The sequence below is a fragment of the Periophthalmus magnuspinnatus genome, chromosome 16 (genome assembly GCF_009829125.3).
Source record: "Periophthalmus magnuspinnatus isolate fPerMag1 chromosome 16, fPerMag1.2.pri, whole genome shotgun sequence".
Classification (NCBI taxonomy): Eukaryota; Metazoa; Chordata; class Actinopteri; order Gobiiformes; family Gobiidae; genus Periophthalmus; species Periophthalmus magnuspinnatus.
Genome location: NC_047141.1, coordinates 7,985,031 through 8,012,240, shown reverse-complemented (window position 1 = coordinate 8,012,240; position 27,210 = coordinate 7,985,031). Strand labels below are relative to the sequence as shown.

The 27,210-nt window shown below is 40.8% G+C and overlaps 1 protein-coding gene across 1 annotated transcript in view; it reads left to right on the top strand.

Moving 5' to 3' along the window:
* LOC117384122 (thrombospondin type-1 domain-containing protein 7A) overlaps positions 1 to 27,210 on the top strand; it is a 196,040-nt gene that overhangs the window by 15,731 nt on the left and 153,099 nt on the right. Inside the window, exons 4-6 of the mRNA XM_055227765.1 lie at positions 6,305 to 6,553; positions 8,055 to 8,239; positions 16,185 to 16,250. Of these exons, the coding sequence (XP_055083740.1) occupies positions 6,305 to 6,553; positions 8,055 to 8,239; positions 16,185 to 16,250 (500 nt within the window). The remainder of the gene's footprint in view (positions 1 to 6,304; positions 6,554 to 8,054; positions 8,240 to 16,184; positions 16,251 to 27,210) is intronic.

Sequence of the window (27,210 nt, the reverse complement as noted above, 5' to 3'; positions counted from 1 at the left end):
TGGCTCTAGCCCTCACTCTTTCTCACTCTCTCTCTCTCTCTCTCTGTCTCTAGCTCCCTCTCCTTTTTCTCTGCCTTTAGTTCTCTCTCCTCTCTCTCTCTGGCTCTAGCTCCCTCTCTTTTCTCTCTCTCTGTCTTTAGTTCCCTCTCCTTTCTCTCTCTCGCCTCTTTCTCTCTGGCTCTAGTTCTCTCTCTTTCTCTCTCTCTCTCTCTCTTTCTGTCTCTAGCTCCCTCTCCTTCCTCTCTCTGTTTTTAGTTCCCTCTCCTTTCTCACTCTCCCTCTCTCTGTCTTTAGCTCCCTCTCCTTTCTCTCTCTCGCCTCTTTCTCTCTGGCTCTAGCTCTCTCTCTTTCTCTCGCTCTCTCTCTTTCTGTCTCTAGCTCCCTCTCCTTCCTCTCTCTGTCTTTAGTTCCCTCTCCTTTCTCACTCTTCCTCTCTCTCTGTCTTTAGTTCCCTCTCCTTTCTCATTCTTTCTCTCTCTCTGTCTTTAGCTCCCTCTCCTTTCTCTCTGCCTCAGCTCTTTCTCGCTCTGACTGCTTCTCTCTCTCTCTCTGTCTCTTCTCCGCCCCCCCCCCTCTCTCCTTCTCTTTCTCCGCTGTTCTCTCTCATAAACCCTCCTTTTAAGCGAGCGGACCTTCGTCTCATCACATTTGGCTCTTAAAAGCAGCTAAGTCTCTCCTTAATAATGACACAGTAACTCAAATGAGCATCGTCTCCGCTCTTTAAACACCAGAACCAGCGCGTCCTCATTCTGTCGCCATGACGCAGATGAAGAAATAATGACTGCCTCTTTACGCCCAAATAAAGAAAAAAAAAGAAAAAGAGAAAAAAAAAAGAAAAAATGAAAGTGAAGAATCTCGAGCATTGACAACAAACGCGGCACTAAAAGTAAAAGGAGACTCGGAGCAGGGGAAAGTGGGTCAGCGTCGGCATTAGGGGCTTTTAAAAACACAGACAGAGATGGAGAGAAGGAGAGAGAGAGGAGGACAAAGAGAGAGATGGAGAGAGAGAGAGGGGAAGGCGAAAAGAGTAAGAGAGAAAGAGAGAGAGCCATTGTACTGTCTGCATCCTGGTGTGTGAACAGAGGCACTAGAATCGAGAGAGAGAGAGAGAGAGGGGGGTGAGGGGAGGGAGAGAAGAAGACGACAAGATAGAGAGAAAGAGAGGGGAAGAAGGATCACACTGTCTGCATCATGGTGTGTGCGCAGAGGCATTAGGATCATGTGTCAGGGATAAAGATGCTACGTCAGATTTGGACAGTGGAAAACTTACTGTCAAGAGCTGCACAATACAATCACACATAATCTCACTGTCAGCCTTTACGATCTATATTTGAAACACACACATGTATAGAAACACACTCATGTATAGAAACACACACATGAATAGAAACAAACACAATGCCATCAATTCAACAATGCAAATAACAGCTCTACACCCACCTAGACACTTAGAGCTGACTCACTTTGCACCTGTAACTGACAAAACTGTCCAAGAGATCGTCACCAGTCTGAGTTCATCTACATGCTGCTTACCCACTAAATTTCTAAAGTCTGTGCTCAACAGTTTGCTGTCACCACTCACTCGCATAGTTAACATGTCCCTTCAATCTGGAACATTCCCAAGAGCTTTGAAAACTGCGGTTATCAAGCCTCTCCTAAAGAAGAGCAGTCTTGATGTCATGATACTCAACAATTACCAACCAATCTCAAATCTGCCGTTTCTAGGCAAATTTCTCGAAAAAGTTGCTTACCAACAGTTTATTAACTTTCTCCAAATGAACAACTCCTTTGATGTTTTCCAGTCAGGTTTTAGACTCCACCACAGCACTGAGACTGCTCTTATCAAGGTGACAAATGACATCCGCCTGAACACTGATGCAGGCAAAGTCTTGATCCTGGTAGATCTGAGTGCTGCCTTTGACACTGTGGATCATGGGATCCTCTTACAGAGACTAGAGGACTGGGTGGACATCTCTGGTACGGCACTAAACTGGTTCAAGTCCTATCTAGAAAAAAGGGAGTACTTTGTTTAAATTGGAATATATCCCTGACCTGTGGGGTCACCCAGGGGTCAATCCTGGGACCCCTGTTGTTCCATTTCTACATGCTGCTGTTAGACCAGTTAATACACAGCAATAATGTGTCCTACCACAACTATGCAGATGACACTCGGATCTCTGTCCCACTGGCAGCAGGTGAATATGGACCAGTGGATTCACTCTGCCACTGCATCCAACAGATCAGTGTGTGGATGCAAAACAAGTTTCTCCAGCTAAACTTAAACAAGACTGAAGTCATCATCTTTGGCCCACAGAAACATAGAGAAAGTGTCAGCAGTCACCTCCAGTCTCTCTCTCTAAAACCTTCAAATCAGGCTAGAAATCTTGGGGTAATAATGGACTCAGACTTGAACTTTAACAGCCACATCAAATCAATAACATCTGCAGCTTTTTACCACCTAAAAAACATCAAAAAATCAAAGGTATACTGTCAAAGCCAGACTTAGAGAGACTTATCCATGCATTTGTCTGCAGTAGGTTAGACTACTATAACAGCCTGCTCACTGGCCTCTCCAAAATGTGCGTTAAAACAACTGCAGTACATCCAGAACGCTGCTGCTCGGGTCCTAACTAGAACCAGGAAGTACTTCACATGTGTCCTGTGCTCAGGTCTCTGCACTGGCTCCTGTGGCTCAGAGAATAGACTTTAGAGCAGCTCTGCTTGTGAACAAGTCTCTCCATGGACCAGAACCAAAGTACATCTCATATGAACCATCTCACACTCTGAGGACTTCAGGGGCCGGCCTCCTGCTGGTGCCCAGAGTCAGGACTAAACATGGAGAATCAGTGTTTCAGTTTTATGCAGCTAAAACCTGGAACAGTCTTCCTGAAGATGTGAGACAAGCCTCTACTTTGACAGTGTTTAAATCCAGGCTCAAAACAGTTCTGTTTAGCTGTGCATATGACTGACAGGTTTTTATTCTGCACTCTTCTGTTTTAATGTTAATTTGATGTATTGTGATTTCTATAAAACACTTTGATTTACTTGTGTATGAATTGTGCTATACAAACAAACTTGCCTTGCCTATAGAAACACACACATATAGAATGTGTGGTGTTGTGGATGTGTGGCCATCTTTCATCTAACTTGGCTCACACCAGATTCATATGTGTAGGACTTTGAACTGAGTTCAACACATTTATGAGTCACATTTATGAGAAACGAGAGATATCTGTGAGTTTGTGAACTCACAGATATCGCAAGAATCTATCTTGTTACGCAAGATTATAGTTTATCCAGATAAAAACAGGACTAGGTTTGTTTTTGTGTGTGCCTCCACCTAACCTTGTTCAGTAAGCTTGGTGTCACCAACTGCGTAATCAATGCTGCATCTACAAAAAATATAATTTTTGTAGATTCCGAATTGTATTATTAGAATCAATCTACAAAAATTTAATTTTTGTAGATGCAGCATTGATTCTAATAATACAATCCTGAATCGATGCAGTCACGTCAATAATCAAAATTTGAAGTTTGATTGAAGCCTCCTGCTCTGCCTTACTTTTGTTTACTTCCTCATCTTGCTGCTTCCTCCGTCCTCTCACTCAGAGCAGCTCTGTAGCAGATCTGACTTTACAGGAAATGACACTCACATGCCACTAACTTAAACTTTCCCTCTCCGTGATGGAGCCTGCTTCATGTGACACACCTGAAAAGCAGCTTTAGTGCAAAACATACAGATAAACTGTTCTAAACTAACTCCACACTGTCCCTCCACAGGACAGGGGCGTGTGCTTTCTCTTATAGATGTCTGCAGAGGAGCTACTACAGCATGAAGCGCTGCAAACACAAAGCTCCTCTGTAGTGGATGTGCTGCTGTTATAATGCTTGGTCCCTGCAGAGTCTCGTAAGCCTCAGAATGATCAAATCAAACTGTGAGGCAGCCATAGATCCCCAGCCCTCGTCCTAATCACTTTTAGACAGAGCTGTCCCACAGTGATATTGATTGAATGTGTGTCTTATTGTGTGTATACATTTTTGGATACTATTGTTGTATTTGTATGTGGCTGGGTGCTTGTAATGATGTAATTGTTAAATAAAATAAATAAATACATGGTTGACACAAAATATATAAAGGAACAAGACAGCCATTTCAGTGCTACTCAACGTATACTCCCACACCAGTCTACACCGTGGCAGCAGAACCATCCACCTCTCCATCTCCTCTTCATCACATCCCTCTCGTATTGGGCATTCCATTACCTTGACACTAAGTTTGAATGAAGTCCCTGACAAATCTTGTAGAGGTGAAGAGGCAGCCTAAATTAGCGCGTTGTAAATGATCCAGACTGTAATCAGTGTCACTAATACCTCATACATCAGGTCCTCCGCCTGGGGAGAGACACCCAGGGCCCGGGCAGAAGGATTCACTGCCTCCTAATGAGCAGCACAGGAGCACGCACACAGGACGGCCCCTTTATTCAACTTAAAGGTCCATAATACGCTATTTTCTGATCTGTGTTATAATGTTTCCTCATCACAAACAGACCTGGAGTTGTATTTTGTTTCATTCACACATGTTTAGGATGAGTTCTTCTCTCAAACAGAAAACACTCTGTTCCACCTTGTGATGTCATTGAGTGGTGATAAAGGAAACAAGCACTCCCTTGTGTTTTAAACTCCCTGATTCTAGTACCTTCACTAGAATCATTTGGATCATTTCAATCTTGGAATTGCCCATCTCTGCTGAACAAAAGATAAAAAGAGCTGTTAACTTGAAAACTACCATGACATCACAAGGTGGAACAGAGCATTTCGAGCTTTGGAGATGTAAGAAGACTAATAATCCAGGAATGAAACAAAACTCAACTCCAGGTATGTTTTTGAGGAGGTGACAACATTATAACATGGCTTAAAGCTCAATTTCACATAATATAGGACATTTAATGTGGCAATGCGGCAACAGTCCTCTGTTACCATGGCAATTAAGCAATTCAAAATATGTGAATGGGGAAAAGCCCTCACAAAATCCTTTAAATTCTGGAAGGAATAATTTGCCTGAAATTTATGAATAGTGGGAACAGTGGGTTTCAAACTCACCGAGAGCATCATGGGGCCGTATTGCGGAATGTTAGTGAGCTAGTAACACACACCTGACCTTGTTATTGATGCTTTATATGGACTTATTTGTTTTGATAGTTTTTTCGGTTTGTGTTGAATTTTAAACAGGGCACCCATGAAAAAGAGAGCCCAAGTGCTCTCATTGGGTCCCCTGTATAAATAAAGATGAAAAAAAAAGAGTAATGCTCCACAGTATGGCATTAAACTAACTTATTAAAATAAGCCTTATTATAATATAGATTATATATATATAATATAGATTACAAGGTCAAATTTTTGTCAAGTAGTCAAGTCCATCCATCCATATTCTTCTGCTTATCCAGGGCCGGGTCGCATGTCAAGCCAAGTCAAATTTATGGCTAAAGCACATTTAAAAACAACCACGCTGTGCAGTTTTATAGAACGAAACATGCAAAAATACAATAGAACACAACAAATACAATACAAGAGTACAAATCAAACTGATTTTGTGTGTCTAATGGTGTTGACAATAATTGAGTTATACTGGAAAATATGATTTTTTCATTATTATTATTATTTGTTATTCAGAACCTGTTGCTTTACATTTCTGGACAGCTCAGACCTGACTCTACTCACATATGTATGTAACTTTTTAGTCATAAATAGACTAAAATAAAAGCATGGTTTTGTTTTCATTTTGGTTGGTTTTATTGCACTGTAAAACATGCATACTTACTCACAGCAGCCACTCCACAGACCTGACTCTTATTTGGCCAGGAGAAGGCTTTCTCCTACTCGTTTCCATGAAATTGTTGTACAACATATAATCTTTCACAGTTTGGCATAAAACTATCTATCTCCTTGGAGAATATTCCGAAGTATGGTTATAACTTTCTGTTTCCATGGAACCATGCAGGTGACGCGCAACCTGCAGAAAGTTACATGATTGAATGATCTTGATGATCTTAAGCTGTATCTTAAGTATAAGACACATAGACTAGTATACACCCATGGACCACTATGAACCTACTGGACACTGAAGGATTACACACTTATAAGGCCACATGGGAACATAAAAAAGTGCTACCATTTAATGTTGAAAATCACATATTGTCTAACTAAGAGTGGTATCAGAATCGGCACTGAGTATCAAGTCTGTTGTTATTGTGACAACACTACTCTAATGTACCTGTTTTCACCCTCTCCTCTGTCTGTGTCCCAGCCTGTGCACCCCACGGGACCTGCCCCTCACCCTACAGTCCTGCGTCCTGCCCAGAGACTGCCAGCTGAGCCCTTGGAGCCCATGGTCGACGTGCTCAAAGCCCTGCTCCGACCCAGGTTCTCCTCGTGGCACCCGGACACGCAGCAGGCAGGTGACCCAGCTGTCCACGGGTGAAGGGGCCCAGTGTGAGCCTCTGGAGGAGAGCGAGGAGTGTGACCCAACGGGTGACGCCGTGCCACCCTGCCCCAAGTAAGTCCACTGCATGAACACATGGAATGTAGTGAATAAAGCTGTCCACAAAGCAAAGGATGGATACTTTGAGGAATCGGAAATATCAAACATATTTCGAGTTTTTTTTCTTGCCACATCATTCCATATATCTTGTTTCATGTTTACTGCATGAATCTAAAATGAAAAGAATACTAAACATAAACAAAAACATGAAATGAGAGGGTGTGTCCAACCTTTTGGCAGCAGTATGTCAGTTTCATTCAAATATTCCTCATTTTTGTCCTTTTCTCCTTTTCCTGGTTGGACTCAGAGTGGACTTAGACTCGCTCAGTTACTTTAATTTCTCTGTTTTCATGAGGAGAAACATAATGAGTGATTCTCCAGATCTGTATCAGTAATAACTGTGAGCTCAGCCTGCACTGTCCCTGCTGTTTATTTGATTTTCTTCTACTCTACAGACCCTTGAAAAGTTTCTAAACAAATACGTTTTAAACTGCGTAATGAAGGCAACTGGAGGAATATGTGAAGTGGAACATAATGAGATTTAAATGGGGGATTTGGGATTAGTGGCATAGAATATTACAAAATGTGAAAAAATGAGTCTGTTTTTTTGTGAATCACTGCGCTCCATGTGATATCAAAGCCTGGTGACACACTGCACATGTATCTGCTCTTAATTGGAGCTGAGGAGATGAGATTTGGACATGATTTATTCCAAACAAATGTTTTCACAAGTTTGGCTTCATTACGTGTTATTCCTATTTCTTTTATTATGATGTCACTGTAGCTCTGCATGTCCATAGACTGGGGACTTTAGATATTTAGTGATACATTACTGTAAAAAGCCTGGCTTGAATCATATAGTCCAGTAATAAGCAGAGCGTCTTCAGCAGTGCTGATCTCACACAGCTCTGGGACTCACTTTAAAGGCTTCACTGTCAGAATAGTTTAGCACCGTCCCACAATGCTCTGAATTCATAGAGCAACTTTCAGGACTCACACAGCACTTTACAGTGCATTATACGTTCACTCCACACTGGTGGTTGTAAGATACTGTTATAGCTACAGCTGCCCTGGGGCAGACTGGCAGAAGCAAGGCTGCCAGTCTGTGCCATCGGCCCCTCTCACCACCCCACGATGTCAATCCAGACATCCAGACAGTAGAGGATGTACTTCCCGTACTTCCTGCTCCATCATGGTATGGTACGCCCATTCCATCATCATGTGATATGCCTCCTCCATAATGATGTAGTACACCTCCTCCATCACGGAGGGTACACCTCCTCCTCCTCCTCCTTCACGGTGTGGTCCATCTCCTCCTCCATTGTGTGGTACACTCTCTTCATCACGGTGTGGTACACAAGTGCCCTGATCACTGAAGCTTAATTCTGTTTCATGCCAAATATAAACATGTTTCTTAAAAGCCTGTTCTTATGACATATTTATCTCCTGAGGTCTCGTCACTCGTCCTTTCACAGTCCATCGGTCATATAGTTCCACGTGTCTTCCCTCTCACCAGGTACACATGGAGGACGTCCGAGTGGAGCGAGTGCCGGGTGGACTTGTTGCTGAGCCAACAGGACCGTCGCCGCGGTAACCTGACAGGTCTATGTGGGGGAGGGCTGCAGACTCGGGAGGTCTACTGTGTCCAGGCCAACGCTGAGGTGCTCACATACATCAGCCAACTACAGGAGAAGGACAAAGGTACGGCCACTTTCTCTTTACTCACCTGCAGGGGGTCTATTTTCTCGTTTAAGTGTCTTCAATGATTTCTGTTGTTTTGGTCAAACCTGTATGTGCCTTTGAGGTTGTTGTTCATTCTGATGTATAATCTATATTGTCTGTCTAGTCATATATCTTTCTATTGAACTCTATACAGAGGGACATTATTTCCACTAAATTCCTACTGCAACATTTTTTTTGTTTTTATTTCGTTTCAAAAATGGTATGGAGTAATGATTATTTCCCTATTAGATGTCAGATTTGAGACTGACTTTTACAAAAACAATACATATTTTTTTTCTGCTATAGAAAAAATAATCTATATTAACAACTGCTCAAACTGTGACGTAGTTTATAATTGAGTCTATGTACAGTTAACAGAAGTAGGTGTCCATGAAAACTACCCTATACCAGTGGAAGAAGTGGAGTAAAAGTACAGATACCAGAGCAAAAAATACTCAAGTAAAGTAAGTATCATATGAAAAATAAATTTACATAAAAGTATTAAGGAACCTATTTAAAAATGTACTTGAAGAGTACAAAGTAAAGGTATTTCACACAGATTTTCAGGTCATATAAGGCTTCAAATGAAGTGATTTTGATAAAGATTTGTGCTGAATTTTGTTCAAAGGAATCAATTGTTTTTTTCTACCTGTTTTTATTGTATATTTTTGTTTGTTGAAATTATGAACATGTTAAAAATAAACCCTCAGCCTTTTAGCAGGTCTTGAACAATAATAATAATAATAAAAAAAACTTTTACTTTTCAGTCCAGTTAAAAATTGTGACACCTGCTCTCAAATGTGGTGAAGTAAAAGTATAAAATGTCCGCTGTAAAATGTACAGTGGATACAAATACATCAAATTTATACTTAAGCACAGTACTTTACTACTTTGACTGTTACGTTCCACCACCGCCCTATACTTGGGTTGGGTATGTTTGAGGTGTCGTCACTGCTACTTAAACAATACTGGGTTTACAATATCACACTTGAACTTTTTTCAGTGCCTAACCCTGTATCATCATCTTTACGAATAACAAAAGAAAAATATTTTCTATATCACTTTATTCGTAAATTAATATATTTTTTTTTTTCTTTTATCTGGTTAAAAATGAGTTTCAGAGCTATATATACTATACTACTACTGCTATTACTACTACTACTTCGTCCGTTTTGTAAACAAATATGGCTGCTAAGTAGGAAAAAAGAAAGGGAGGGAAAAAATATCTTAGCAATATTTTTGTGTTGGCTACTGTAATTTCAAGTACTATGTAACATCACGCAGCACTGCCCTGATTACAGCCAGGTGTTTCCGATTACAAGCGCCTGGCTGCAGGGGCGGAGTTTGAAGTGCGGAACCTGATAGACCAATCACACTGTTCCTCATACCTCCAGACCCCGCCCCTCCTCCTCTCTTAGTCTTTTCTTTATTCCTCCAGGTACTGCCCAGTTTAGCGCCTCTATTTGAAATGCTGTTGTGGGAGGGGTTTATGTGTTTAGTCCCACTTTAATCTACGGTAAGAGAAGTTTGATTTTGTTCAAAATGATGGGTGACCAATGAGCTCTCTTGTTTCACATGCATCACTGAAATAAACAAATCTGATTGAACGATCGTGTTTGAGGTGAGACGGCGGGAGTGGTGATCAGACTGACACCGCTTTGTATAAAAAACACAGAGGGATACTTTTACTAGTGCCTTAAATCTTGAATCCCCCCCTCTTCCTGTCCCCTTGGTCCCCCCTCAGCCCCCCCCTGTCCCCCCCTCTCCTCCTCAGCCTCTGGGAATCCTTGTCCTTGCTTTGGTTACGGCAGCTGGAGCCTATCTTTCTCTTCATCACAGCCGTCTGCACACATCACACATTAGACCTGTCACCAAACATGGCACCCGACAAATCCACGCAATCCTCCAGTGAAAGTGTGGAAGATCTGATCAAAGATGCCCCCGCCGAATGCCGCGGTCTCCAGGTGGTTTTCAGGCACGCGAAAGTGTCCCTCAGCGCGCATTTTTCTAATTAGGAGCGCAGAGTCTTTGGTTTGGTTCAAAACACAGAATTCAAAATAGTCATGTCGGGTTTAATTTCTTCCATTTTAATTTTAAGTTGATGGATAGTAAGAAAACATATTAAGCATTTTTCTGCTGTTAGGTAATAAAGAAGACCTCTTATCCTAGTGTCTGCTACAGAGTTATAATCTATGTCACTCGTGGATCATTATGTTATAATTTGAGAATTTTAAATCGCAATATCCATCTAAAACAACAAGATCCAGGACCTCCTATGGATAGCTGCAGATCACACTAGCGACCTGCAGATTTTTCTCATTTGTACCAAAATGACTACGCGACGCTACTGAATCCTAAACGTGTCACTGAGTAAGAAAATAAAATTGGAGAACGAAGTAAGTACAGAGCAGTGGGCGTGTACCGGTGACACTGAAAACGAGATCAAAATGGCGTCTTGCAAATAAGTGATTCAAGATTGCTCAAACATGCACGAATCACTCCAAATACAACTTCGAGTAAATACATGGTGAGGGGAAACAACTATAACATGGCTAAAAGCTCTGAAAAGTCGATTTTTCATAATAGGTCTGCTTTAAAAAACTTACATTTTCGGAACACTCAAGTCTCAGAACAACACACAATAACTCAAACATGTATGAATCAATCAAAATACAACTCTGAGCAAACTAATGATGAGGGAACACTGTTATAACATGGTTAAAGGCTCATTAAAGTAAAAAAAACAACAACGTATTTTACCCTTTAACAGACACTTCTACAAACTAAAATGAGTAGCTAAACTGGGGGATTTTCCAGCAATATGAACTTATTTAAGATCAGGAGCTAGTAAACCCTATAAATGGCTTAGTAGAGTCTAGGTGTAGCTTTAGCCAAGGTCAGTATCTTCAGAAAGTGGCACCACGTGACAACACGAAAGTCCAGAATCCCTAAAACTGAGCTGGAGACGGGTCAAAACTCTCAGGTGGAATTTGCTGGTGGTTGCTGTGGTTTATGGTTAATATCTCTATAATTACTGGGACTATCCACATGAAACAAAAACTGGCACAAAGTCTAGTCAGTACAAGCTTTTGTTTAAAAAGCAAATTTTAGTTTCACAGTTGTTTCAGAATGCAGTGCCATTTTACAACCCCAAAGACATGATTCTTGTCAACGGAAGGGACTTTAAAAGATTATTATGGAACGTTTGTGGACCCAATCCCAAAAAAATAATAACAAGTTCAGCTTTTAATCTCCATTGGATTTTTCTTTCCAAAACAGTGCGTCTCCCATACAGTTGATGAGAATGAGTACACGTAATAGTACCTTAAAGGGTTCATGTTATGCTATTTTCTGACCTACTGCTTAAAGCTCACGAGAGTCCTTTTTGTGTAATATACGACCTTTAAAGTCTGCTGGATTCTGTTTGTATTTCTCTTTGAATCATCAGCCAGTCTTAAAGCTCAGCGGGTAATTTATGTTTCATACATCGATGTTCCAAACCGCTCATGCATCATATTAAGCTACGAGGTCAGTACACATCTATATCCAATCCACAACCAGTCTGAACCGGATCATCTGACTCCTCTGAGGCACGCAGCCCACAAACAACAAATATAAACACGTCCACAAGATCTAGATATCTATAGGCAGCTAATCGTTTTACATCTTAATCTTCATAAGAGCATTCAATCTGTCCCAGGATCAGTTGAGCTTCGTTGCAGCTTATAGACTCCATATGACGGCTTAACGGTTGGGTTCTCAAAGCGGGTGCTGCGGTACCTTTGGGTGCCACGGAAAATTGTAAAGTTTGTAAAGTTAATGCATTTCTGTGTCTTCTTTGATCTACTGTATGTCTGTGAAATCCCTTCGTCGTCCAGGTAGGGTTTCGTCGCAAAAGAAAATTATATTCTGTCAGTTTTTACCAGTGAATACCTTTCGCCACTCATTCAAGAGGCTTCTTCAGTTTTGTGACATAACAGGTTATATAACAGTCCTTATATCAAAACCTGAGCGTTTCTGCCTTCAAACCGCATCGATTGCAGCTGCAGGTTTTGTTAGCATGCCAGAAAAAGTTGCTAACCCAAGTTGTGGCTTTTTTATTAAATAGTAGCTCTCCCTAAACTAGTCCAATTACGTTCCTTCAGTCTTCACGTTATTATGATTTAACTTACCCACCAGACTGTAAATCAGGATGAGGGGGCATACCGACTCTATCACACCTCGGATGCAGTACGGACAGCAGATGGCGCTATCGTCCTACTGCTCCAAGTAGGAAAACAGCGCCGAAATGTGTTTAAATCAGCGGAATAGACACGATGCAGCAACATGACGTGTCAGTTCTGAGGAAGTGCGGCAGACTGCGGTCCAAATTGTCCAAAGAAAACACAAAAATACAGGTCGGACTATAAGAATGTCTAAATCATCAATTCCCTCTACTCCCTGCACATGGCATCAGTAGAAACAATATGCCATGTGCTCGTACTTCCTGGTTCTAGTCAGATACTATACTCCTTACTGTAAACAGCTAGTACAGACCTGTCGCGATAACACGTTTCGAAGCCCTATATATTGGTGCAGAGATACACTACGATAACGGTAATGTTGAAACGTCTCTATGCCTTTGACACAATAACAATAAAGCAGGATAATCCCAGTGAATCATTTTTAAATACAGTGTCATTAAAAGCCCTGAGCTGCAGCAAATACACAAGAAAATGTACTATTATGTGTCAATAATTAGGCATAGATGTCACTTATTCAACCCTTTACGGCTCAAATCGTATCATAATACAGTAAAAATACCTCAAATCTCCCTATTTTTAACAAGAAAATGTACACATGATAAATACTGAGCCTCAAAATATACAGTTCCAGCTTTCATATATGGAGTTGTATAGTATATATGGTAACAGGCCCACTAGGGTGTGTTAGTTTCAGAGTAGTTTGTAGTTCTTATATATGTCTGAAGGGCAGATATAAGAGAAAACTTAAGGCAGTGACTTAAAGAACCCCGTCAGAACTGAAGAAGTTACTTGGACGAGTGGCCAAACGCGTTCACTCTTCAAATCTTTGTCCAGATGCCAGATTTCAATATTCTTTTGTGAGCTGAAAATATAAGCTATGAATATGTATGCCGAGGAAACCGACAGTCGACCGTGGGCACGTTGGAATGGCATCAGGTTCTTTGAAATGTTGTTGACTCAGCTCTTTGCCTGGTATGAGGAGATCAATAGTCATTTGGCATGGGTATGTTAATACGTTCTGATTATGGCCCCCGCTCTGTCGTACTTATGGTAGAAGGGAGCTGACCAAAGGATAGATCAATGAGAGACGTCTGTTCGGTCTATAGGCTGACCACACTCTAAAGTACTTTCACAAAATATGATAATGTGTTTTTGCACTTTGGGAACCCTTTGCTGCTTTATTTCGTTCTTCTGAGCAGTACTTTGCAGTCAGACCGGACATTTTGGGTGGTTGTTCTGTTAGACACACTGACACAAGTATATATAGATATATGTACACCACTGCATTTGTGAATTACCTGAAATGACCTAAATTAAACTTGGGTATTACCTATAGGGCTTGTGTCTGCTATATAGTTATAATCTAGTTAAACTCTATGACACCCGTGGATCTTTATGTTATAATTTGCACATTTAAAATCGCAATATTGATCTAAAATAAGTTAATAAAAGAAACAAGTTTGCCGACCGCCACTTTGATGCCCAATGGGAGCTGATGTCACCGTAAACGTCAGCACAACAAAGAGCCGTGTAGCTGGATTGCTGCAGATGACACTAACGAGCAGCAGTTTTAAAACAAAATTTGTTCGAAAATGACTAAGTGATGCTGTTGAATTGAGAATAAAATTGGAGAATGAAGTAAGTACGTCACAGTGGGCGTGTGCCGGTGATGCTGAAAATGGGGATTGATCTGCAATATGGTGTCTTGAAAAAGCGATTAAACACTGCTCAAACATGCACAAATCACTCCAAATACAACTTCGGGTGAGTAAATAATGCGGGGAAACAACTGCAACATGGTTAAAACCTTTGAAAAGTCGATTTTGCAGAATGGGTCTGAATGGGTACCAGATTTTACACCATGGAAGAAGAGAGTATTTAACTTTCACAAGCCCTTTAGAACATGGTTAATACTTTCTGGACACTCACACGGCTTTAAAACTGTGCTTTTCTGATAGTGAAGTGAGTGAACCCTAACAAGAAACAAGAAAAAAGAACTGTTGCTGTTTTAATCATAAACTCATTGGGTGAAAACACAAAATTTACTCATTTACCAAAAGTCCGGTGCTCAGGTTAGGAACTCACAGGCACTACAGGATCATTCACCTATAAATATCTCTGATTTGGCTCGACAAAAACGTATCCTTTAAAACATATGTTGGAATGACAGTTTAAAAGTTTTTAAAATCACAATTATCATTTTTATATGGAAACAAACCGTGTATCACAATAAATTGCAGAAAAGAATTTGTTCAAGCAACTTTTCATTCTGTAATGGATTATAGAATAGAATAGAATAGAATATACATGCAGACTTCAGCACATAAACTGTATAAAGAAGTGGACTAAGTGAGTGTGACGTTACAGGGGCGAACCTGGAGCCAAGTTCCATATTTGGAATTACAACCGCAAGTATCATAGCAACCAAAGAGCCAATGCAGAGCGAGGCTGAAGTTAATGCCCTTTCCGGCCTCACCACTGGTTTAGCAAAGAGCGGACACTTAGCAACGCTGCCAATCAAACCTGTTGCTAACGCTAGTGGGAGTGACCTCGGGGAAACAAGGCGCCTGATCTGTCGGTTATTAATGTTCATATCTTGAATCATGGAAAAAATTGCAAAATAAGCAAAAAACAGGATCATGTAGAGCGGGTTAATACAAACATTTTAAGACCAAAATGACGAGTCTGACAGCAGCAGTTACGGGACGAGTTTTAATACAAAGTGAATTGGAGTCAGATTCGATGGAGCTGAAAACACTTTCATGCTCACTTCCTATTTGGAGCTTGCGGGCTAGCTATGTCCATTTATATTTACAGTATATGCGTCAGCCTCTTTGAAACCTTCAGATCCACTCTTTCACTCAGCCCTTCGTTTCATAACAGGTCATGAATTTAAAACCCCATCACTCTTCACTCTATGAAAAACTAGCTTGGCCATCGCTATTTGTCAGAAGAGAACAACACTGTATAAAATATATTTATGAGAGACTACGACGATGGACGGCCTAAATATCTCACTTGCTTGTTGAACCTTGATATGGGAACTTTTACTACAACGTCTCATTACTGTCTACATCTAAAAACTACATGTCGCACTAGAACGTTTGGTCCCAAACATGGAGTATATTTCAAGTACATGCAAAACTGGATACACTGGTGCCACTAATGCACTTTAATAATCTGGTGATACACATTTGTACTCACTCCTGCATCTGTTTTGAATGTTTTAAATGAACCTACGCAGTTGTATGTAGTAGTACTATGTAGACCCAGTATTTGATGCCGGTTCCACAGACTAAAGTGCCACTGGTGATCCTCAGGGGAACATCACGAGGAAATCCATCCTAACTCCATCTGTTCGTTTTTGTGAACCTAGAGCTATACACTGCACAACAACGCTACAAGGAAGTACTTTGTTTTCACTCCCTCGCTGACAAAGTGCCTTACAAATACACACTGCTCTCTACCTCTAATGTGCCTCTTGTACTTTTACTTTCACAGAGTAGCCCTGATTTGAAACCAGGAATCAGAAAGAAACCAGATTACTTCCATCAGACGTAACTGTTTACATGACTCTGATATCTTGCCCCATCCCCCAGTTCTTTCCGCAGACCACAGTAGTGCCTTAGCGTCCTTTCTCCTATTTAGCTAACGTCCCTGTGTCCCTGTACTTCCAGCAGCTCAGAGCCAGACTCCACAGAAGCCTAGCGTGCCCCCCCTGCTCTCGGTCAGCTTCACCATCACAGGTAGAGTATCGCCCCGTGACCCCGACATCACTGCTGTTCCCTCTGTGCACAACCTACAAGTGGTAGAAGAAGTACTCAGTGTATTTACTATTGTGACGGGACAGGAATAAATGCTGAAATCCAATTGGAGAAAAACTTGTATGTGTCCTCAATCTGCAGGTTAAGGCTCTGGCAAAACAGGTTGAGTTGTGATTGTAGTACCTTTTTAAAACTGCAGAGGGCAAGCGACATACAGGTCCTTTAATAAAACATGAAGAAGAACTACTACTCAAAGGTCTGATATTACACAAAATTAACTTTACGCCATGGTATGATGTTGTTTCCTCATCAAAAACATATCTGGAATTGTCTTTTGTTTCATTCACACATATCTGAGTAACCCTTTATTAGTACTGTATTTTCCGGACTATAACTCACTCCTGAGTATAAGTCGCACCAGAGAAAAAAATGCATAATAATGAAGAAAAAAACATATATAAGTCGCACTGAACTATAAGTCCCATTTTTGGAGAAATTTATTTTACAAAATCCGAGAGACAGACATTTTATCTTTAAAGGCAAGTTATAATAATAATAATAATAAAATAGAGAACAGGCTGAATAGCAGTACAGAACGCTAAAGTAACACATGACAACAAACTGGATACGCGTCCGGTATGTTTACGCAAGATATTAACAGTTAATCAAAGCATAAAAACCAGCTAACAAGTTCAGTCTCGATCTCATGCCAAATCATTAAATCCATTGAATTCTTCATCCTCAGTGTCGCTTCTGAACAACTCCGCCTGCTCCGGAAGTAGATGGCTGCCATATTGGTACACGAGCCTAAACTGCTCTCACACGGTTCTCAGTGTGACAATAATGAAGATGTGAAATTATATATTTTAATAATTTCACATATAAGTCGCATCTGAGTATAAGTCGCACGGATAAACTATGAAAAAAAGTGCAACTTATAGTCCGGAAACTACGGCAGCCTGTCTACATCTCAAATTCAAAATGCTCTGTTCCACCTTGTGATGTCATGAAGCTGTAGTTTTCGAGTTAAAAGCTACATTTTATCTTTAGTTCAGTAGAGATTGGCATTTCCAGGGCTGAAATTGTCCAAATGACTCTAGTGAAGGTGTATAGAGTTTAAAAACACAGTGGAGCACTTCCTGTGTTACCTCATGACATCACAAGGTGGAATAGAGTGTTTTCAGTTTGAGTAAAGAGCTCAGTCTAAACATGCAGGATTTGTGTGTTAAACATGTGTGAATGAAACAAACACAACTCCAGGTCTGTTTGTGATGAGGAAACATTAGAACATAGATCAAAACACAGCGTAATATGAGCCCTTTAAGCAGTACCTTAACCCTAACTCTTAACTACTAACATCTTAATTAACTGGTTAATAAAACTATTTGTACCTTATGAACCAAATCTTTCTTCGTGTTTTGTTATTGCCAAAAAATAACTAGAATTTTGAGTGTGTGTAAAGTTTTGACAGGTAGTGTATATCAAAGATACAAAGTACTTCTCACCACTGCGACAATCCCCAGTAAAAAACTTGTGTTTTTACACATGAAGCAAAAATGCTAATGATTTCCCCCTTTCCTGCTCCCCTCACGTTATGTAACAGTGCGGTGCTGTGGTTTAACTCTGCTGTGGAGTTGTTTCGTCTGCATCATCTTCATCGTCTCCTCACCGTCTTTTGATTTTGTCTGGTAAAAACTCTACCCTTCTCCGCCTCTGCATCAGCATCTGTTTCTCTGAATAAGGCTAGCTCAGACTAATGTTTCTGTAAATGCAATTAAGGTCTAATTAACATAAGATCATAACTGCAAATGAGCTGCGCAAAATGTTCTGCCCCAAATTAGCATTTCATTTCAACGGCTAATGCTATCAGAGTTATTAAGTGGTTCTGTGTTCTAAAGGCGCTTTGACTCAAATGGAAAATTGGGTTTTTGTTTAGTGTTGCTTCCAGCTAATTTTGTTTTTATCAAAGTAAAGAGTGGAAATACGACTGAGTGATATATCTTCTGTGAAAATAACTTGATTTCTTATACTATTTGCATAATTATTGAAACTGTTATACAAGCTATGATAGGCTGCAGTTTGCTTTCAAAGGGGCTGTTGTGTTAAATGGACTGAGCCTCCTATCATGTTACAACAAAACGCCTGAAGAAGTTATAGATGTCATCCATGCATATTTGAGTCATTTAGCGATCTCTCCCAGGCCCTATTCAAACCTTCCTTGTGGTTAGCTGGAAGATTCTGTAAGCCTACATCATCCATGCACTACATTTTTTTTATAAGTATACACGAGCAGGATACAAAACAATATCCTACGGCTTCACAAACCTGATTCGATTATGCAGTAGTTTCATTAGAGCAGGGGCGTCAAACTCATTTTCACAGAGGGCCACATCAGCAAAATGGCCGCCATCAAGCGCCAGATGTAACTGTGCAGCAGTGTAAATATCACTAAATGCAAACGAATGTCATGTAAAATAAATGTAATTACTTTTTAACTTGTTAAATAACGGTTTTGGTGATAAACTGACATTTTTAAAAGTGTGTTTCTGGTCGGGACACACCTGCTCACAGACCTTCAGCTCTGCTTCAAATACGGCCTTTTACAGCCTTTTAATTATTGGACAATTTATTGTTTTTCTTGCAGAATAACTTTTGCAGACTTGGCTCCATGTTTGTTGTCAAAATGTCGACTCCGCCTCATGACACAAAAACATACAGGTTTTTCTCCTCAAAGCACAAACTTGTATTCACCTTCACTTTTCTTCCTTCCATGCCAACCATTTTCCTCTTCATGAACATTTTGTGATGATTATTTGCAAATATTTCTCAGTTCCACTTGTTGGGAAAATCTCATTAGTTTATTGTCAGTGCAAACATTAAAGCTGCATAGACTTATTTTAAAATGACAGTTATGCCTTTGAATGTATCTTTTCGAGGGCCACATAAAATGATGTGGCGGGCCGCATTTGGCCCCCGGGCCTTGAGTTTGACACATGTGGGGTGCACATGAGGGATGCACACTGATTGTGTTGTGATAGCGCTCTGAAGGGGGAGTGAGTCATTGTCAAAAACACGCCACACTGCATATTTAAGATGTGTTCTTCTCTCAAACAAAAAACACTCTGTTCCACCTTGTGATGTCATGTGTTAATACAGGAAGTGCTCCATTGCTCCACACACCTTCACTAGAATCATTTGGATGATTTTAACCCTGGAATTTCAATCCAATCTCTACTGAACTAAAGGTAGAAAGTATCTGTTAACTTGGAAATTACCACTTCATGACATCACAAGGTGCAACAGAGCATTTTGAGCTTTGGAGACGTAGACAGACTCAACTCAAACATGTGTGAATCGAGGAGGTAACGGCATTTTAATATGTCTTAAAGTTCACTCAAGTCAGTTTTGTGTAATATAAGATCTTTAAATAATAATTCAAACTATTATACAAACTATTTTGGAGGCCTCCATCTGCTTAAAGGTGCATTATGTAACTTTTCTGGTAGAGGGTCTCCTACCTTCTTGTCTCCATAGAGATGTTATTGTTTTGCCTGGAATGTTCCACAGCATGGCATTAATCTTATACAAGCAGGTGAAGCCAACCTTTATTTATTTAAGCAGGATAGTCCCACTGAGATGAGACCAGATCTGTGGAGAGGCGGTAGCACTCACCATAAGAATGCATGAAGCTAAATACACTTGTTAGTTTCATTTGAAGCATGTTTAAGCCCGGGTTGAAGTGTTCGTCATCTCCAAAACACACGTGGGTTTGTTTGTTGGCAGTAGTGTGTTTTCCTCTCAGCCAAACCTGGATTACACGATGTGAGTCTGCACACTCATGGTAAATACCTCCTTCTAAATGATTCATCTCAAACACTCTGTTTTCTGGCACTCCACAAGTTTACAAGTCTGATTCACTCTTCAGACGTCTGTGGCCAGTGTAATAAATAATAAAATAGAAAGCTAACTAAATTTGACAAAAGTTAAGTACAACTCCGAGATGAAGTACAGATGAGCGTTAGAATCTTGCTGCTGGAAAGTTGGGTGAAGGTAACTTTTTATTACACAATATTGACTCTTCTCTTAGGCCATGTTATAATGTTGTTACCTCTTCAAAAACATACCTGGAGTTGTGTTTTGTTTCCTTCAATCCACTAGTCTGCATCTCCGACATTCAAAACGCTCTGCTCCACTTTATGATGTCGTGAAGTTAACAGCTCCTTTTACCTTTAGTTTAATAGAGATTGGCAATTCTAGGTTTTAAATGATCCAAATGATTCTGTATGGAGTTTAAAAACGCAGTGTGTTATTTCCTGTATTACCACATTACACCACAAGTATGTTTTAACCCTATAGCGTCGGATCCTATCGTCACTGATAGAGCGCGGTTGCGGACTTTCCAGCAGCGTAACTCCGCAACCAGTCGTGCTCTCATGTAAATTCAAACGCCGTCTCAAAGTGGAGGCACGGGGCTATCTAAATATTTTGCCGTCATTATGGTAATCTGCCTCTGTTGTCCCTCGAAGGTGACGGATGAGAGTGCGGGGGCTGCGGGGATTTTCCCAGTCATTTATTCGATGCGTAAAAGAAAACATACGGATGGATGTGTAAAATAGTAAAATAGTTGTGTGAAAAAATGCAGTAAATTCTGATACTTTGTTTAAGATGATTTTTATGGCTAAAAAAAAATAAAAGTCTAGGTTTAGGTGAGCTCTACTGGCCCATAGTGTGCTCAGTCCTTAAAGGGTTAAGTATGTTTATAGTATCATTCTAGCCATGTCAGTGTAATTGGCTACTTCATAGAATCACAGTGTTTACTACTAGAAGCCCTATTTGTCCTAATGCACAGCTGTCTCACTGCTGTCTCTTTCTACACCAACAGCGCACCGCATTACAGCAATAGATAAAGACAATCCAGCTTTTTCAGTATCTGCCGTTAATCTGATATTAACTGATACCAGAGTAGGGGCGGAGAATGCAGTTTTTCCCTTAAAACACAGCCAGCTTATTACAAATGTGATTCAATTGTTATTAGACTACTGCCCCCATGACCTTTCGCTTATCCCGAGCCGGGTCACGGGGGTAGCAGTGTAAGCAGGGATTCCCAGACTTCCCACTCCCCAGACACATCCTCCAGCTCCTCCAGTGGGACCCTAAGGCGTTCTCAGGACAAGCCAAGAATCCTGGGTCTTCTCCAGGGCCTCCTACCAGTGGAACATGTCCAGAAGGCATCCTGAACAGATGCCCGAACCACCAGCAGCGACTGTACTCCGAGCTCCTCCCGTGTGACCAAGCTCCTCACCCTATCTCTAATGGAGCACCCAGCCACCCTACGGAGGAAACTCATTTTGGCCGCTTGTATCCGCGATCTTGTCCTTTCGGTCATTACCCAGAGCTCATGACCGTAGGTGAGGGTAGGAACGTAGATTGAGCGGTAAATCGAGAGCTTTGCCTTTCGACTCAGCTCCTTCTTTAGCACAACAGTCCGATACAGCGACCGCATCACTGCAGACGGCGCACCGATCTGCCTGTCAATCTCGCACTTGGATGTAGCAAAGCATCAAGAGAGTGGTCCTATATGTCAGTCAGTAAATGGTCTCATTACATCCAATTAAACACCCAACCAGGATATTGACACAAATGATATTTAACCTTCAATAACAGTATAGTATGGGTGCATCCCTGACCAGCGCTGCATCGCCTGCACTGCTTAATTCGTTACATGTGCTTACAATACTGATCTAAAATGCACATGGATATTGACAATGTACCAGAGGGTTCGTGTGAGCTATAGAAATAAGTTGGATCAATTGAAATACCTACTTCCTCCTTTTGTGCTTTGAAGATCAGCGTCTCTTTCCCTGTTTCTATAGACGCCGTACGATCCCTATAGAGCTCTCACATGTTCCATAATAACACGTACATTCACACAGTCTAAACTCCATCTCCTTTACCTCCTCTGCCGTCTTTGTAATGCGTTGTTCACACACACTTGTTCCGCATGGCTCCTGATACCATCTTTGTTTTCTGTCGCACAAAGTTCCCCCGGGGAGTCCTCGCACTCCAGTTTCCTCATGAAAACGTCTCCTTTACACTCCCATACGCTTTGAGTTAGGCTCGCAGGAGTGGAGCCTCACGTGTGGGCTGTGCGGATCTGCGGTTTATGGGCCTTCATGATGCGGTTGCCAGATAATCATGGCTAATTTATCTCCCAGACGTCGTCGACACGGAGGAGGAGAGGGCTGATACTGCAGAACTGGGGCATATCTGTGTGTGTAAACATGCTATGATAATGGAGCGTGCATGTGGAGCTGGTGGGGTAGAGATAAAAACCAAGGAGCTTCCAGGAAACAATAGGTTGTGTTCATGTGATGTGATAGCAGAGGGGGTATTATTCAAACGTTGATTTTTGGAGCTTTCTACCATGTTATAATGTTGTTTCCTCATCAGAAACATGCCTGAAGAGGTTTTACTAAAGGTAGTTTTTAGTCAGCCTGTCACGATAAATACTATTTTGGCTGAGGTAGTGGGGAAGTTTTGTTATTTTTGAGTACTAGGATAAGGTTTGAGCTGTAGAGGGTTGAATATTTTATTGCAGCTCATGTTTTTTAATCATATTGTAAATGTATAATTGTTTTTGGCATAATTGTTTAGTTTAAATATCATCATTTGGAGGGACTACTGGATTTCCTGGACTATAAGTTGCACACTTTTTCATAGTTTGACCGGGGGTGCGACTTATGGGCTCGACACACGGGGAGCGACTAACGACAGTGTGCAGTGACACTCATCGCATAGGCTTTAAAATCGAACACACGGGCAGCGACAAACTGCAGCGACTAGCGGCAGCTTGTCACGTCGCGCTCTGTTCCAGAGCAGATCGCGAGCCTCCTACTCGTCTGATTGGCTGTTTATTTGGAGGGAATTTTGAGATTAATAGCGGTAGATGGGAAAAAGATGCTAAAATGAAATCTCGTAAAGTTTTGCTTCATTTGACTAAAATATTACAATTGGTTGCACTCTACAAAACAAAAAAAAAAAGCGATCCTGGGTCCACCCTATTCTGCAGCTAATTCTGTTTAATGTAAAAACCTTAAATAAATATATTTTTTAATGTTGAATCAGTCTTTAATACATTTGGTTATTAGCCTCCATAAATTTATCTGAATTAACAAATTTGCGCATGTTAACTTACCACTCATATTCACCCTGGCACCAACGAGTTCCCAGGCAGCTGCTTTTTTGATATATCTCTGTAGTCTCTTTGAGATATGTCAAAAAGAATTGGGAAATCCGACACCGTGAGTATAATTTTCTCCTCCATGATGTTTCTGAAGTGGACAGTGCATTGGCTCATCAATCAAACTCTCGCTGATTGGCTGTTGTGCAGGCGACAGCGATAAAAGTAGAACATTTTTCAACTTTCATTAGTCGCGTCGCAAGCCCGCGTGTGCACGTCGACATGCACGAGCGCGAGGTTTTCACGTGCGCGACTTTCGCTTGTCGCGGAGGTGAGAGAGACGAGCGATTTTCGCAGTGTCGCACAGAGACCATTGAAAATAAATAGAGAGCGAGCGACGTCGCTCCCCGTGTGTCGAGCCCATTATACTCAGATGCGTTTTACATGTCAAATGTTATTGTGCATTTTCAAAAAATTATTTATTTATTAAATATTTTTATTTTATTTTTTTAATTTATGTTTTTATATTTATTTTATTATTTTTAATGTAATTTTATTTTATTATGTAGTCATTATTATTTCTTACTTGTTAGGCTGGTGCGACTTGTACTCCGGGGTGACTTATACTTCGTGATATCTCAACTGGCCTGGGATCACCTTGGGGTCCCACCGGAGGAGCTGGAGGAGGTGTCTGGGGTGTGGGAAGTCTTGGGAGTCCCTATTTATCGTCTATATTTCCTTCACAAGCATTAATTTGCGGGTACTTGCATGGCTTTTTTTCAGACAACGACGTGAAACTGGGGTGGACCACGTAAACGATGCTTAGGTTGATGAGAAATAAAAATACGTACTCATTTACAAAAAAGTCATGTACCGCAGCTTTAGTATCTCTGTATAGTCTGTCCACATGAAACAAAAAACAGCAGTGTTTTCTGTCTGTCTGTGAGAACAACAAAAAACGAACTAAGGTGAAATACTGTTGTCATGACGACTGTTGTTAGTTCAATCAATCGATCGGTCAGTTTTAATTGTAGAGTGTCTTTCATTCACACGGACAACTCAAAGCGCTTTACGCAGAATTAAAACCACAACAGTTTGCATGGATTTACCTAATTTACACATAAGTAACACAAATATCAGTTAAACAGTTAAAATATTCATGTCAATAAATGTATTAATTCATGGAGAGCTTTGCCTTTAATTCAGACTTTCACTTTAAATCCGTGCTTTGCTTTGCCTTTAATTATTCATAGGCCACATTAAAAAGTTGTGTCTTTAATTTCGATTTTAAAATACTAGACCTTGTTTCAACGTGTAGATTGAATTCCACATTTGTGAGGCTTGAACCGTGTTTGGTCTGAACTCGAGGAACCACCAGGAGACCCGTCCCAGCTGATCTGTGGGACCTTCGGGGCTCATAGGGCGTTAACAGGTCTGTCACATACTTTGGACCTCCACCGTTTAGAGATTTGTGGACTAGTAAAAGATTTCTGAAATTGATTTTGTGCGAGACTGGAAGCCAATGTCATGTAATGTAGTACTGGGGGAAATATCATGTTGTGTTTTTTTGTTTTGTTTTCGTGACCACCTCAGCAGCAGCATTTTGTATCAGTTGTAGTTGCCTAATTGACCTTTTGAATGAAACAAGTCCTCAAAATTGGGTCCATAATTACAATATTTTGGGGATTTTTTCAAAAACATATGAAAGAAGAAGAAGGGACAGAGCTTTAGAATAGCTTTATTTGACTGCAACTGGGTGGTCCGCCATCGCACGGCCGGTAGTGTCACTTAAGGCTCTTTCTTCCGGGTTTATGACCAATAAAATGTAAACGACATCTTTTTACAATATAATCTATAGAGAAAAATGAATCACCCGAACTTTTATATTGGTATAATAGAATAATCAAACACCTTAAACTGGAAAAGCATCCACTTCCTGTATTACCACATGACATCACGAGCACTGTTCCCTCTAAACTGCGCGCGTGCGCACTGGCGCACTGCTGACACGGTCTCCGCGCACAGAAAATCTGTGCTGCGCACAAAAAAATCAAACCGGATTTGAAAATAAAATAAACACACAGCAATTCATTCTGCGCTATTTTTCAATGTGAGTCAGTGAGTGTGACCGGGGACGAGCTGCTCCAGCCAATTATGTGATTCACACACGTATTTGCGCAGCTTATCCACGTCATTGACAGGCTCCTCATGTCCCGCTACCAGAGTTTTAGCCGATGTGGAGTGAAGACTCGCTAATGATGCTAATGATGCTAAGTGTTTATCCCCTTAACGTTCCGACGGCCCGCCCTCGGGCGCACTGTTACGCACTGTTTTGCAGCAGTTTTGCGTTTTAAATATGACGAAACGGACAAAACAAAAGAAGTACGCGACCGAGGACACTGTGGATGTTTGTACAAGTTAAATTAGAGGCATCTCGGACCCGGAGCGGTTCGTGGAACCGAGTGAAGATCTCATGGTGGACTCAGGAGCAGAGGACCTTATGTGCTGATGGACTGGATGCTGTTCCTGATCGGTAAGCGTGGTTTATTCTGCTATTGACTTAATTGTGGGTCAAATATATCATGCGTAATCATTAGCTAACGCTAATGATTACGCATGATACCCCCCCAGTGTTTGTTCACTGTTTGCAGTGTGTGGTTTGTAAATATATATTTATTTTGAATATATTTTATGTACAAATACACATTATATATTGTGTTTTGATATGATATATAAATGTACAGTAGTAGAGCAGCTGTGCAGATACAGATTCCCCTCAGTGTGTGTTGGTCATTGATACTGTCACTAGTTTATGAGATGTAAAAATCAAATGATCGTGTCATATACTGAAAAAGAGTTACCGGACTGTCGCTCAGACACAGTAGGACAATCTCACTCAGTGCACAGCAAAAGCTTCACACAATGGCTTATACTCATAAAACAAGTCAGAGCTTTATAATAAAAATGTTAAGTGTGTTTTCAACATTGGAGTTTACAGTTGTCTTGGTTTGGTTGGAAGCTCATGTTTTGCTATAGTTAAAATGAAATATTTATACTTCCAATAGCATTAACATACTACACAGGTCATGAGCAAGATTTTTGTCATTTTCATTGTATAAGTGGCTAAAGCACTTAATTAAAAGTCTTATAACAGAAATGTAAATGCGGTAATTTGATTCTTTTAATAAACCATTTAACTTGGATGAATGTGATGCAGCATGACCACAGTGCGCACGTCTGATGTTGCTCACAGTGGTCCATGGGACGCTCAGGGAGTTTGTGTGTTTGCTCAGACTCGTGAAAAATTAGAGGGAACATTGATCACGAGGTGTTTGAGAGAAGAGCTCAGCCTAAATATGCAGGATTTGTGTGTTAAACGTGTTAATGGAACAAAACACAAGTCCACGTATGTTTTTTGATGAGGAAACGACATTAAAACATACGTAGATCCGATAATAGCCTAATACAGGCCCTTTAAGAGTGATTTTTCATTCACCGTAGAGGGCATTGTGGGACAACTAGCCTGTCATTAGGGCAGCAATTAAGGATTATTTTAGTAACGGCCTAGTCAGCGATTCATTTAAGCGACTTGGATGAGCAGCGAAACGTCTTCACTCAAATAACTTTTTTGCCCAGGTTCACAGAATTGGATTTTTCTTTTATTAGCACTTTACCTATGCTATTTCTGCTGCCCGTGGCCAACCAGGACCACAACAACCCAAAAACACTGACATAGCCATCAGCCAGAGCAGAAACATGAAT